Source organism: Lonchura striata, chromosome 8 (assembly GCF_046129695.1).
Source record: "Lonchura striata isolate bLonStr1 chromosome 8, bLonStr1.mat, whole genome shotgun sequence".
Taxonomy (NCBI): domain Eukaryota; kingdom Metazoa; phylum Chordata; class Aves; order Passeriformes; family Estrildidae; genus Lonchura; species Lonchura striata.
In genome coordinates, this window is record NC_134610.1 from 30,814,913 (window position 1) to 30,830,038 (window position 15,126).

Here is a 15,126-nt window from a genome sequence, read left to right on the forward strand (position 1 = left end):
TAACATACTGGTGGGACTACCTATATTAACTTTAAATAAGCACATTAATAACCACCAATGCAATCTTTCTAATTTCTGTGGTGTTTAATTGATGTCATCAATAATATATACACATAATGACAAAATAGTGCTTTGATGAGAAAAATCAACTCCTCTCCTGCCCACCCTCACCTTAGTGGTGGTGTTTAAATAGTGATTACTTGCTTTAAATATGAAGTTAAGCATGAGATGTATACAGGCCCACATACCATAATTCCATTTAGCTTCTCTCACTGTAAAGCCATCTGAAACCAAAGTGATACATGTGTATATCTGACAGCATTAAAATCTTTTAAATGAACTGGGAAACTCATTTTGAAGAATCCCCCAGTTAGCCTGTTCAGTACTTTCTGATCAAAACAGTGCTCTGACAAAGGCAAGCTGTCATGTAACTAAAAAAAACCCCAAAAACCCAGTGACAGTGTTTATGTTTGAACATTCTGGTAGTCCTGAGGCCTTATCATGCTTACATAAAGACTGACAACTCAGAAACAGAGCAAACCTTAATTACCTTATAATGCAGCAAAACTTGTGTTTTATCAGGTGTTATATTCACATCCACAGCAGAGGCAGGTACAGTAATACTCAAAAAGAAAACAGGATATAAGCGAGTACATTCCTTTTGTGTCACCTGACTGTAGTATTGTCGAATTAACTAGAGATTGATTTAATAAAGAGACATCAGTAAAGGCAATAAAATAGACAAAAATGCACAGAAACAAAATGTGACATTATAAAAGCATAATTGGTTTGCTGGTTTTGTTAGTTTTTCAAGTTAAAGAGATGCTTAAAAGGTCCTCATATTCATGTATGCCAGAATAATCACCAAAAGAGCAGTTCCTGCTTGTTTCCATGCCTTCATAGTATGGAGGTAAAAGTGATATATAGACTATTTTCCACAGAGAACACTGTATTTATACTTTCTAAGCTGAATCCCACCTTGAATCCAGATTTCCCTGCTCTCATTAAGGAACCATCTCTGTCAGGGGATTCAAACTAAGCTTTGAACTCCCAGAAGAGCCAGGCACGTCAAATAATGCATGGAGATGGATGACCCTTATTCAGCATTTAACATACCAACATAAGTTCAAGGTTTACATATACGTAGTTTTGCCTGCCAATTGAAAACTATTGTTGTGTCCACTTTAAAACCTGCTGGAGCTCTTTGGCATGAGCATGATTTTCTTTACTGGTGATGACAAGGATTAGGACAGCAAGGCTGCTGCAAGTGAAGTGCTGCAAGATTCAGTAGTGAGAGAAACCCAAGAGTATCAAATTCTGCCTACACGATGCCTAGCTGTAGCCAATGCTGCCGCACTATCACTTTCATTTCTACCCAGTGCATACATAAATTTAAAGGGAAAGCATGGGTGTTTGCTTGATAAGCCCACAGCTGGAAGTGGACAAAATCAAAACTATTTGACAGAAGAATTCTCTTACCAGAAACTACACAAAGTTCCCTTACGGGAAATTTCACAGGTGATTTCTACAGGCCAATACAAAGAATCAACTATTCTGGTGTCTTGCACAGAGCATCTGAAATCAATTTTGTTAAACAGCCAAAAACACAACCTCCATCTCTGTGGTCTGACTGCAGCAAATGCAACAGAACTGAGGCACCAGAAGTGTCAGACTTGTGGAAGGGCTTTCTGTTGTAAATGTTAGTATTTTCACCTGTAATACTCTAAACTATTGCATGGGGGAAAAGAAGTTGTAGATTGCTTAGGTGTCTCTGTCCTCAAAGAAATCATATTTCTATTCCTTGAATTAAAAGCTAGAGGATGTTACCTTCAGTATTTCCTTCTGAAGAACCGGACGATTGTTTATAAATATGAAACTCCTTTCTGAACTTGAAAGGCTTGTCAAAGAAGCGTCTGACTCAGCTTTTGGGAGAAAACCAGAAAGATTTATCTGCAATGATAAAACAAATACAGTGAAGAAGTCTTTTAAAGAACCCAAAATGTTTTTTTATAAAGGTGAGATAGTAAAACAAAATTGTATGGGAGTCCAAGTCTTTCAAATGTAAGCACTGCTTCTTGACAGCTACAATATACAAAGATAAAGGCAGTTAGAGAAAAAAAATAGGCTGAGAAAGATGGGCTTGTATCTATTTTGGTTGGTCAATTCATTGACATATTTCCCATTTGGACTGGCAGTTGCAGCAGGATGCTGCCTGGAGCTGAGGTTGTGGAGAGCCAGGCCAGCAGGCCCAGGTTTGCTGACTGTGGGGTTGCCAACCTAAGCCCTGTCCAAGCCAAAGGCACAGAGTGCTGCCCAACCTGGCCAGGGCAACAGTGAACCACCCCTACAGGGAAAGCCCAAAACACACAATCCCTCCTTTTCTATGTTTATAGCACCTTAAATAGCCTGTCACAGGGCATTTATTCAGGGCAACTAAATTTACCTACGCCACCTGTATCCAAATCATCTGACTCTCAAGAGTGCTGAGCACCCACGATTCACAGGCTGCAGCAGAACCTGTGAGCACAGCACTGCCAGGGAGCCTTGGAAACAGCACATGATTTGTGTGTACCTAACTTGAACTCCAAGTTTTAAGATTTTTCTGTCGAGATTCTTTAGCAGGTTTTTCAGGTCAAAATAAGGCTGATGACTTGTGCTACTTGTCCCATCTCTTTCCCCTCTCCCTCACTAAGCAACTTTGAAACTGTTGGATGGATTTCAAATCAATCTGATAAAGAAGCAGAAATCACGAAGATGGACTTCCACAATTCCTGTGATAATTGACATCTGTTTGGAGAGAACAGCCTCAAGATAATGACCTTACTAAAGGAAAGGCAATTGTAACTTTTTAAAAGCTAGGAACAGCAGCATGCAAGAACTGACATCCTGGGCAGCCCACATCCTGCCCCACACATTTCCCTCCTCCACCTTCCCAAACTAACAGCTGAAAAGAACAGAGGCAGCATGAGGATTTTGGAAGTATGAGAAAGTCTGGAGAATATTCTGGTAGCAGGGTGGATCACTGAACACAGAAATGAGTCCTCATAAGCTCTGCTTTTGGCAGAACCTCTTGTATTTACTAAAATCCAAATTATCATGCATTTGAAATGGAATTTAAGATCCATGGGATTTGGCCTATCCTTCCCATTCATCTACGTCACACAGCTATCTGCTCATGTGCTCCCTTATTCCCTCCTGACCTTGTACCAAGCATTCTGTGCTAAAGCTGGCGTGTTCTGGTCAGCAACCTCGCAAAGAACCAAACACCACTGGTCAAATTAAAGAGGTGTCAAGTATCTGTTGGATGATTATCAGAAAACAACAAGCAGCACTTTGAGATTTTATTCTGCAGCTTTAGCACATCCTCCCTCAATGTTCCTCCTCTGCACTTCAAGCTCTTTTTCTAATTCACAAATATTTGTACAAGTCTTTCACTTCCAAAAATATTTTTATATACAGCAAACATTAAAGCAAAACTGAAAGTCTCTAAATAACTCATTTAACAAGTTACCAGGTTTAGAAATGGCTGACTGCTGTTACTATTTACAGCCATGTAGAACGCTCATTAAAAGTTACCTACAATTTATAATACTAGTCTTAGCAGAATTTCCATATATGAAAACATATGAAGACAAAATTACAGAGATTGAAAAATATTAATGAAACTTTGATTTCACACTAGATAAACTGTCTTCAAAATTAATACTTTAATAAAAACCACAACTTCTATATGCATCAAAATATATCTGTGAGAGGTGGACAGCAGAATGCCTTTCTTTTATACTTATCTTTTTCCCAGTGGGACATGTAGCTGCTAAACTTAACCTTCACAGGGAAAGAAGACATTAGGGAAATTTCCTGTGTGGAAGTTTTCAGCCCAAATAAGTCTATCCATTTACAAGACTGGGGATCTGAAAAGTTTAAAAAGTTGTGCCAGTTCTTTATTTTCTTGGTTTTCTTTTTATTTTACAAATAGTTCCTGAGTTTGCATGCTTCAAAGCTAATTTGAAACGTGCTCCTGTTTCATTCAGTGCCCATAATGGAGATGTTTTCAAGAATGCCAGTCTTTAAAATCCCTGGATCACCTGTTGAAGAAGTTTAAACCCTGCAGTAAGGAACAGCAAGATTAGTTTTGTCTTCAGAATAGACTTTGCAGCAAAGGAGCATGAAGCTACACAATGAAAAATAGGAGTTAAAAGAATTAAAGAGCTGCCCTCTGGTCTGTGTAGCAAATGAGAGATAGCCTGAATGGGAAGGAAAAAAAATCACTGTATGCCTTGCCCTTAAATACCTGTTCCAATACCTGCACACAAGGGAGGAAAAAATTATTACACAGGCAACTTAACTCTGTCACTCCATAGTGTTTGGCTGCCTAGTTTAGAAATGTCCATAGTTTCTGAACGTCAACATTATGCATGGATCACTTATACACCTATAAATGATGCACATGGTATTTTACACACTATTTAGAGACAGAGAGAGAGATGGAATGTTCCCCAACTTCTATTCAAGGAATATGGATGCCTCACGATATAGCAGAGAAGTAATGTGAGAACCTAAGTGCCTCCTCCAAGCTAGTCCCTTCCATATACCCCCTTATCTTCCCTTTGGAGCCCCCTGCACTTGTCCTGGGGGCACATCCAAGCTACACTCAGGTAAGAATAGCTCTGGATGTTCAGCTCAGACATAAACAACTAAAACTTTGTAAAGTACAAGAAGTGACTTTGCTCCCCCTCATTCTACAGGTATAAAAGCACTCTGGCAAACTCAAGACTTAACTCTGAAGAATGCTATTAAGATGCACGTATAAACAGTGAGACCTTAAAGTCTGAGTAATATTATTAAGCACTGTGCTGAATGCAGCCTTGGTAAGTTGTGTCTAAGAACCATTGTGACTTTACAATGATTCATCTCATCCTGTCAAGGTTTATTACTACGTGATACAGGAAAATGCAGCTTAGAAGGTTCCAAGGTAGCAAGATTCCCCTTTAGTAAAAATTTCTCCAACAAAAATGGAAGCAGAGTAAAAAAAATTTGAAAACATTAGACAAAGAAGGGTATCATGGGGAATCCCCTCATTTTCAGAAGGGGAAAAAGAAGCCAAGAACACAGAATTTTTTTGAAAACTAGAAGGTATTTAGTTGAAATACATGTTTGGTGGAAGTTTTGCATAACTTGCCCTTCTAAGTATGTGTTTCTTTCACCGCTCAGGTGCCCACACTGAAATTGAGGGAATACTCTTTAGAGTAGAAGGCTAAGAGGCCACGAAGATGAGAACCATCTAAATGCTTAGATATTAATGAGAGCACAACCTGCCTGTGGGCCAGGATCCCAACTGAGACAGCTCTGAGCAATCAGCAATTCTGCATTTGTCATCACAACTGTTTTTACTGCCATTTGATCAGTGCCACATGAGTCCTGACGAGGTGATTCTTGGAGTGGACTTTCAATCACCAAACCAATTAATTTTATGGAGAGGACAGTAATAGAATCAAATGCATTAATCAGATGTCAATCTGGAGAGACACCTTCTTTTTCAAAGTCTCCTTCTTTCTGAGTATTTCTTTAGCTCTCTTCATTGACAGACCTGAAGTGAATTTGGGAGAAGGAAGTTTATAAACTCACCTCAGGATATTCGCAGCAGTGTTGAAAAGGTACCATACTGCTCATAACGGCTGTTCCCAGAACTGACATACAGGCCATTTTGTGATCTGATACCCTGGTCTTCTGCCAAATAACTGCCTGAAACAAATGGCACAGAGTCAAATTTTTGACATTATATTTGTTGAACTCATGTCATGTCTATGAACATGCATATGCAACTGCACACACACTGTATATGTAACATTCTGTACCCTGACCCTCTGAAAATCACAGATTTCAGTGTTAACAGACTTGATATGGTACCTTTTGACATGTCTTCTCATATTGTATTACTTATTTACACACACAGCAATTGGAAAACTAAGCGAAGCTTGTATTCATGCATGTTTTGTGGCTATTCTGGACTTCTGTACTTGATGGCAACTGCTAAAACCAAGTCAATACAAATATTACTTCTCCTTTTAGATACACAGCAGTGGGATTTGTGCTTTTCCTGAGCAGTTAAAGTGAGGGTTTATGACAGGTCTCTCACAGGCTGATCAATATTTCAAGGTGGGCACTGCAATGCTTAAGTTACCTATACCAAATAGCTTGTTGCAGTAGAAATCAGGCTATTAGCTGTCCCCATCCATAGCTCTTGCCTAGATACTCTAGGTCTATGATAAGCCTGCCATTTAGAAAGAAAAGCAGTTTCTAAGGAACTATACATTAGGAAAGGAATTAGCTGTCTAATGTAAACTTTTACAAGTCAGAAGGATGAAGGACCATCTGCTTTATTAGCTACATGTCTTGAAATATAATTACAAAGACTTAATAAATACAGTAAGGCAATATAAACTGCAACTTGCAACAGAAGTTTCTTGTCAAGTCCACTTATGCATACAGAAGGAATTACTTACTTTGGGAGGTGAAATTTTGTCTATCACTAATGAGAAGTCCTATGCCAAATAGTCACAAATTAAATTCTGAATCTGCTGACTTTCTTTGCTGTGTATCAAGAACAAAAATGTTAGCCTTGGTTGGTTTTCTGCTTCTAGGCAACTGAGACTGCTATACTCAGGTCCACTTCATTTTTGCTACTGTTAGTTGCCTGAGTGTGTTCAACGTTTTCCTTTAAATACAAAAGGAAAGATAATGCAGTATGTTGCATTTTAAACTGGAAGTTATAGTGCTGTTGAAATGTATACTTTTAGTAGGTACTAGGTGTCCAGTAAATTCAAAATGAGCTCACAGGATTCAAGTACATACTGTTAAGTGAAAGGATGGTGAGAGAGCAAAAAATATACAAGCACCCATCTCAAGAAATGCTATACATAGCCTTAAAATTCCACCTGTCCAGTGGAATATTTGCTGGCCTTCAGGGGGGAATTCCACAGAAGAACACAGTTCTTCTGGAACATGATATTCCCTTCCTACAGGACAGGTGGAATTGTAAAGCTTTTAGACTGTTGACCCTAAACTATTACCCAAAACTTTAATTTTCCAGTTCCACTACATTCTGCAGCATTTGTGAAGTGAGGCTTTTTAGTCCTGCCTGAATGCAATTCATCTCTACAGAGAAGCCTGGCAGCCCTCTGCACATGCTGGATCACAGCTGGGTTATTCTACAGCGAAGTGAACCCCTCAAACATAAAACACAATTTATATTGGTGGGGGACAGTGAACAGAAAAAGGGGAGGAGGAGAAATGAGTAAAGAGAGCCACAGGTTGGGTGTTCACAGCTCTGGCAGGGAGTCCCCCCTGTGCTCCAGAGCAGGCAGAGGTGAAGGACAGCCCAGGCCTGCCTCAGCCTCTCTCCTCTACACCTGCTATAAGCCTCCTCAAAGACATTCTGGAGTGATGAAAGAATCTGTCCTCTTCTTTATAGCTCCTCTTATAAAACATATCCTGTACTGCTTCTATTTTAAAACTGATTACTTAAAATGGAAACAGAAAGTGCCAAGTGATTTTTTCTTTACTGGATGTATTTTAAATTAAATGCATGTGACCAAACTGAGAAAGACACTTGTTTATGACTAATATAAACATCATGCTGTTTATTTTCGAGTATCCTAGTGTGATGCTGCAGGTACAGATATAAATCTTAGCTGCTGATTAATGCAAGGTTATTATACCACTTGACCTGCTAGAATGGCTAACACTCAGAACTTTGAAAAAAATCACTTGAGTAAGGTGGTTTTAACAAAGCTGTGGAAAATAAGAACTTATTAAATGCAAACTTGCTTAAAGTAGATACTGTAATAGGTTCAGATTAGTTTTTTTAATAGTCATATACTCACCAGACACTCAGTACTACAGACAGAATTTTATGAAATAGTTACCACTGCAGGTTGATTTACAGCCACAAACTGAAGAGGCCATGCAACTCCTAAATTTTTCTACTATATAAAGACAGAATAGAAGTTAATACATCCATTTCTAGCTCTGACTGCACATTATGAAGCAACAACATTGGAAGGGCTGGTAATTTACATAAAATTATTTTTCTAGATTCTCCAGATGTATCAACAGGCATTAAAAATATCAGAGAAACAATGCCTGTTCCATTTCATTTATTTTGGAAAGTGTTGCCATGAGGTTCCTGCATTACCCTATTTTTTTAACCTTGCTTATACCCTTTAGTTTAGCTAAAAATACACCCCTCTCACACACCCCCCATATTTTTTTCTGGGTCATATAAAGCGGGTGTCTAGGATGAGCCAAGGAAGAATCTGACTCTAGTCAGTATGATGACGCTGCAGAAACAGCCTGCTCAAAGATATATTATTACATATGGCCCATCTTAGATTCTGCAAGAGCTAGCCAAATATATTCCACCTCTCTCTATCATTAAAGGGGATTGCATGATCCAGATCTTACAAAATGTCCTAACACATATAAAATCTATTGCACATATGCAGAAGATAATGATGTGTGCGCGTGTGTGCACCTATTTCTCCACCCCATGGAGCCCTAAGACACAGGCATACTTTTGTGGAGTATGACAATGTACACTCCAAGATAAATGATTGTATGACTCCATGCATACACGGACTAGGCATCTGTTATTTCAGGATGAATACATATAGTGCAGGAGGATTCCTTGAAAAATATGTGAAGTGCAGAAAAAGAGTGTGCAACCTCTTCCTACTGGGGACCCTGCTATACAACACTAGAGAGAATTAAGAGTTGCTCAGTATTTGTTTCTTCAAAGACCCCAAAGAAGAACGCAGAGAGAAAAAAAAGCAGTTGCTCTGCATCCCTAACTATCCTTCATATTTTAGAATTTCTACCAGCAGCTACAGTGACTGAAATCCCAGATAAAAGGAGAATCTTAATTAGAGCTGGAACTGGATGCTGTTTCCAACTGTGGCTACTTCAGCACAATTATGGTGCAATGAGTTACAACAACTCATTCCATTTACCTTATTACTACATAATGGCGGTGCACTTAAAGTAGACTTTTAGTACCCAAACTCCACCAATTTTCTTTATTTATTTCATGACATGCTATTCACCCTGTAATAAGGTCTGGGGGTGTAAAAGTCTAGTTGAGCAAGCAGTTGTACAAGAACTGTAGGCTGGTAACATAACTTGAGTTAGCTCTTTAGAAGAGAACTTCATTTCAGAGTCTCTCTCTAGTTTTGTGCTACATGCTTCAAAAATCTTGTCACCCTGGCATCTGAGATCTCACTGCAGATAACTCTTTGGGCCAGTACATTCATTAGCTTCTTGACTTAAAACCTAATAGCTTATTAGGCTTCAATTGGAAGCATTGCTGCCTACCTTTTATGAGCGTACACAAAGAGGAACAAAACTAGGCAGCAATACCCCAAGATTGAATTGAGCCCAAGGCAAACAAAACCACATCATACCATACTATGCCGATAACCACTTCATCTTAATGATGCACAGATCCAAGGGCTCCAGCATATTCTCTGCAGTGGAAGAAAATCCATCTGCTAAGATCAAAACTGATCAACATGAAGTCCTCTCCACATTCTTAAGAATGCCAGCCTTGAAAAGTGCTGCTGTTTTTCAGTTCCATGTCTTAACTGGTGTACTGTTTTAAAACCAGTAGTAAGTTACCTGACTAAAAGGGAACCCTTACATAAACTGCCCTTGAAAACAGAAATCACAAAAAATTTTCAATTTAGCTTATAAAAAATTAAACAACTAATCAATTATTATCCTAGATATTTTATACTCATCCCCAATGAATCAGTTGCCCCCTCCATTTCATATGTGATGCTGGGACAATTCCAGTGGACAGATGCAGTACAGAAACTCAAGGCACCATTTTCCCCCTCATCAGAAGCAGCTACATACCTGTCTACCCCATGGCATCACATATTAGAGCTATGGAGGGGATTTTCTGAAAGACAGTCATGTTCCACAGCACAGTTCATTCTACAAATTCCAGTGTATTCCTCACTCAAATTTCCCTTTCATGACATGAGAGCACCCTCTCAACAGAAAGACTTTCTTGAGCATGACACAGTGGCAAAATGCTTGGATTTGGGAGTTGGGAGGTAAGTTTAGGAGAGGAGCTAATAGATATTACAAGGAGCCAAGGATCATCTGGTAACACCTGTCTTTAAAGCCTTTCAAGAATTCCAAAGACTATTGAGACTTATATGCTTTTTGATTGCTTTAATCACACATGTTCAGCCACAAGTGTTCAGAGAACCTGATCTTCTCTTATGACCAGGTGACCCACATAGTGGATAAGGGGAAGGCTGTGGATATAACCTTAACTTCAGAAAAGTCATGTCTTTCACAGCATTCTCATGGAGAAACTGAAAGCCCATGGCTTAGACACTCTTTTTGGATGCACTCTGTCTGGATGGCCAGGCCCAGAGAGTGGCAGTGAATGGAATGAGATGCAGTTGGCAAATGGTCACTACTGGTGTTCTCCAGGGCTCAGAATCAGGGCCAGACCTGTTTAACATCTTTTCCAATGAGCTGGAGAAGGGGACTGAGTGCACCCTCAGCCAGTTTGCAGGCAACATCAAGTTGGGGGAGAATGTTGATCTGCTGGAGAGCAGGAAGGCTCTGCAGAAGGATCTGGACAGGCTGAACTGGTGGGCCAAGGACAATGGTGTGAAGTCCAAGATGAAGTGCCAGGTCCTGAACTTGGATCACAACCCCCTGCAGCACTACAGGCTGGGAGAAGAGAGGCTATTAAGGTGCCCACTGGAAAAGGACCGGGGGCTGCTGGTTGACTGCAGCTGAGCATGGGCCAGCGTGTGGCCAAGAAGACCAATGGCATCCTGCCCTCTATCAGGAATAGTGTAGCCAGCAGGACCAGGGCAGTGATTGTCTTTCTGTACTCAGCACTGGTGAGGCCACACCCCAAGCCCTGTGTGCAGTCTTGGGCCCTCACTACAAAAAAAGACATGGAGGTGCTGGAGTGTGTCCAGAAAAGGACAATGAAGCTAGAACACAAGTGTGATGAGGAGAGCCTGAGGGAGCTGAGGGTGTTTAGCCTGGAGAAAAGGAGGCTCAGAGGCAATCTTATTGCTCAGTACCTCACAGGAGGTCATAGTCAGGTAGGGGTCAGGCTCTTTTCCCAGGCAAGCAGCAACAGGACAAGGGGAAATGGCCTCAAGGTGCACCAGGGAGGTCCAGGTTAGGTGTTAGGAAAAATTTCTTCACTGCAAGAATGGTTAGGTATTGAAACAGGCTCCCCTGGGAAGTGGTGGAGTCACCATCCCTGGGAGTGTTCAAACACTGAGCAGACTTCACTATGTGGCTTAGTGGGCATGGTGGTATTTGGTCGAAGGCTGGACCTGATGCTCTTGGAGGTCTTTTCCAACCTTAGTGATTCTCAGATTCTATGAAAAGGTTCTTTCCCCAGAGGGTGGTTGGGCACTGAAACAGACTCCCCATGCCTGTGGTCACAGCACCAAGCATGACAGAGTTCTGGAAGCATTTGGACAACACTCTCAGGCACATGGTAGGATTCTTGGGGCATCCTATGTAGGGCAGCAGTTGGACTCAATGAACCCTGTGGGCCCCTTCCAACTCAAGATATTCTAAGATTCTATTGAATTCCATTTCCATAGCAGGAGGAATAATAAATAAATAAAGCCTCCTAAGCAATCAAATTACTGTCAAAACCCAGTTTCCAATCCAAAACTGTGATTCAGAAACTGCACAACATCACAGTGAATTCTATTTAAATAAAGAGAGGTTTAAAAGCCTTTTGTAAAACAGAAGTTAACAAAAATAACATATATAACAGTGACAAAGTACATTGCTAAAGACGAGGGAAAAGTCCCATGTGGCTTTGGAAACATCCTTTTTTCCTCTTAGCTTTTTAATATGACAGCGTGAGTGCAAAAGCCTTGCAAAGGCACATCTCACATTCTACAACACACTGCATATGTGAAACAGTAATTGTTTTGAGATTTTTGACATATACTGTGCTGTCATTTGTAAAAAGTGATGGATGAGAAACTGGAAACCTCAAGGAATTAGTAATAGGATATAAAGCATTTCACCTCTGGGTCACCAGTTCAAATTCAACCAGGTTGGTAGTGACCAAAAGTAGTTACCATCTGGCAGCTGTTCTCTGGCTGATGTAAATTGAGTTGAGGGTCTCAGCGCATTTCCTAGTGGACAGGTGTCCTCAGCACAAAAAAACACCATAATTAACTCTCTGTTTGGCTTGCTCAGCAAAGCCACTGAACAACGAATAGAAGTAAAGTTTAAGCTGTATTCCAGGTTAGAATGGAAGCATGTTGGCTGCAGAGCACTGCAGAGTCTTAATTATAATTCCTCTTTATATTTTAAGACACACAGATTAGGGAGGGATTTCATTCATCATCATTATATTAAAGAGAGTAGCATTTCCAACTCAAGATAGAGTTTATGTGCTGCTATTTCTGCTCACTTCAGATTTCCTTTCAACATGCAGCTACAGCAGAGTTTGGAATCGCAATGAATGAATGTGAAGTATATGGATATTGTTAAAAATAGTAAATTTACCCTAACAAACTCAATCTCAAAAAATCCACACTTATTACAGAGGACAGGGACACAGAAAAAAACTCGTAGATTTGGATTATTTCATACAAACATATTAGTTAAGATTATGCAACTTTGGAAAATAGAGGAGACTTACCGTAAAGAAAACAAAGATGTCACCCTTCAAGTCAACAACACCAATGAAAGAGGTTTTGGGGAAGACTACTACCCACACTTGTTACAAGACTTTTTAAATGGACTTTGCATTCAAAAATTCTGACTCGTGACTCTTAAGAAACAAATAAGAAACAGTTTTAGGAAGAACTGCATGTGCCCAAGCTTCAAATGTTATGTGTGAAAAACACTGGAAAAAAAAATTCACTTATGCCAAGTTTTCCTCAACAGGAACTGGAAAATTTAATGAGCCTACTTATGGATCATCCATACTTTGCACAAGACATGGGACCAGTTGTGCACAGTATGACTTGCTGATAGGCACCATCTAAACCATCTGTTGCTGAAATTTTTTTGGCTCTACTATATCTAATATTGTTAAAATAGGTATAGTTACTGGATGTCCTTGCTCATTTTGGCATTTGTGGAATAAAGGCAACTGAAACAAAATTAAAGCATTCCATATCATCAGTCTTACAAAACAGAAGGGTATTTCTTCAACATAAGTGGTTTGTAGAGACTGAGCTGAGGACTACTGGTATTAAACTGAGAAGAGTGTTAAAACTGCAGTTCTAGAGAAGAGCTAGAACTACTAAAAGCTGTGTTTTACCACCTTGGGTAAAACACAGCCAGAGCTCACAGGTTGCTAGAACACAGCATTTGGGGCTGAGGGGTTTGAGGCAGTTTAAGCAGTAGCTGACTTTGAAATGTTCTTAACACGCCTTCAGATAACATTAACTTTAAATAAACTTGCTGAATACTCATGTAAATTATTTCCATTTGGCTGTCTCATTATTCAATATGCTTTCAAGGAACATGGTGATGAAAGAAGAAAAATACCTCTTTCTAACATAACCATACTGGCAAGAGGATCAACATTATCAGTATTCAAAGAATGTCTTGGCAGGATAAACCTTCATAAAAAGAAGGAGCACTAGCTAATCCAAGTTGTCAAAATAGAATAGTACCTCAAGGGTTGATCTGCAAAGTGATTCATTATTTATTGCTAATGCAAACAAAACATTCTGAGCAGAAAGAGCAATTGAGTGTTTCCTATCTTGGAAAGGCACTGATAGAAAGTCCACAATAAATAAATCTGTGGAGGAATACAGAATATCTATTTTCTTATCCATTAAAAATCAACCAAAGGCTGGAAGAGAATTGTCTTATTTCTTTTCTGTGAAGAACCACACTTAATGGCAATCAGTATTTTCCAAAATAACACAGGCATAAAACATAGGAAGAAGAAAAAGTTTCTGGGAATTTGATTCAAAAGCCTAAGACACACACTTCTTGAAAAAATTCAATCAGATACGGTGGAAATTCAACATGCAATGTAGCATGCATCCTAAAACCATCTATATTTCAACAGCTCAGTAAGAGCCCTGACTTGCCAAAATAAGTTTCTGCTGGAATCAATCAGGCAACCATCTTCAGATGCCTAACCTCAGATACTTTATGTCAGCTTCAGCATTACTGCATTCTTCCCCAGTAAAGCCAGGGCTATGCTTTCACAGAATCACAAAATGGTCTGGGTTGAAGGGACCTTGCAGATCATCTGGGTCCAATTCCCCAGCCATGGGCAGGTTTCTCAAGACCAGTTGCTCAAACCTCATACAACCCACTATTTTCCTTCAACTTCATATAACATACAGGATTAAAAACTGGAGGGATTTGGTTTTTCTGGGGGAGGGTTGTTTTTAGCTTTGTTTTCTGGTGTGGCTTTTTTAAAAAAAGTATCGATTTTGTAATTTATTTTAAAAACTTCCTTGAATACATTTTTATTTACCCTTTTTTCACTTACTATCTTTTCTAGTCTTTCAATACATCTTTCCTTGTCTCCTTCTGTAATAGCTCATCTCTGCTATCTTCTTGCCCTTTTAAGCCCAGGAACCTGATTGTACCCTCAACGTGTATCTTCTTCCATTGCAACAGAAAGTGCTGGTTCAGCCTCAAGAATTTGGGATTCTAAGTCCTCTGAATAACTGCATATACAATTTGTCTTTTAAATGAGCACATTATCTATGAGCTACATAAAAAATAAAGCTATTCTAAGAAGTTGATTCTTTCTCCTAGTACATTTCTTACAAAAATATAACACATACACAAATAAAATCACCAAGAACACTATTCAGCAGAGTATTACTATAGCACAAATATGCTGTAGTGTCTGTATGGAAAAAAACACTTTCCTGATCCAAATTAGCAATTGTAATGACAACAATATTTAGCATATAAAGGCAAAAGAAATAAAGGATGTTCACATTCTGTAATAAAGTAAAACAAATGCACCATTGACCTACTGCAAGTTGCTACACACTGAAAATTCAGAATTTCAAATCTTTTAAAAGGTGTGATACAACAGGTGACATTTCAGTTTGCACAGAATGCCAATGG

The 15,126-nt window shown here is 39.4% G+C and overlaps 1 protein-coding gene across 7 annotated transcripts in view; it reads right to left on the reverse strand.

Moving 5' to 3' along the window:
• The window catches only part of PMS1 (PMS1 homolog 1, mismatch repair system component), a 44,450-nt gene that overhangs the window by 17,497 nt on the left and 11,827 nt on the right, over positions 1 to 15,126 (reverse strand). For all 7 annotated transcript variants that reach the window (XM_021531397.2, XM_021531399.2, XM_021531398.2 and 4 more), the window contains 3 exons: positions 5,626 to 5,742; positions 1,828 to 1,950; positions 551 to 694 (listed from right to left, as the gene is read on the reverse strand). In XM_021531397.2, coding sequence (XP_021387072.2) covers positions 551 to 694; positions 1,828 to 1,950; positions 5,626 to 5,742 — 384 coding nt within the window. The remainder of the gene's footprint in view (positions 1 to 550; positions 695 to 1,827; positions 1,951 to 5,625; positions 5,743 to 15,126) is intronic.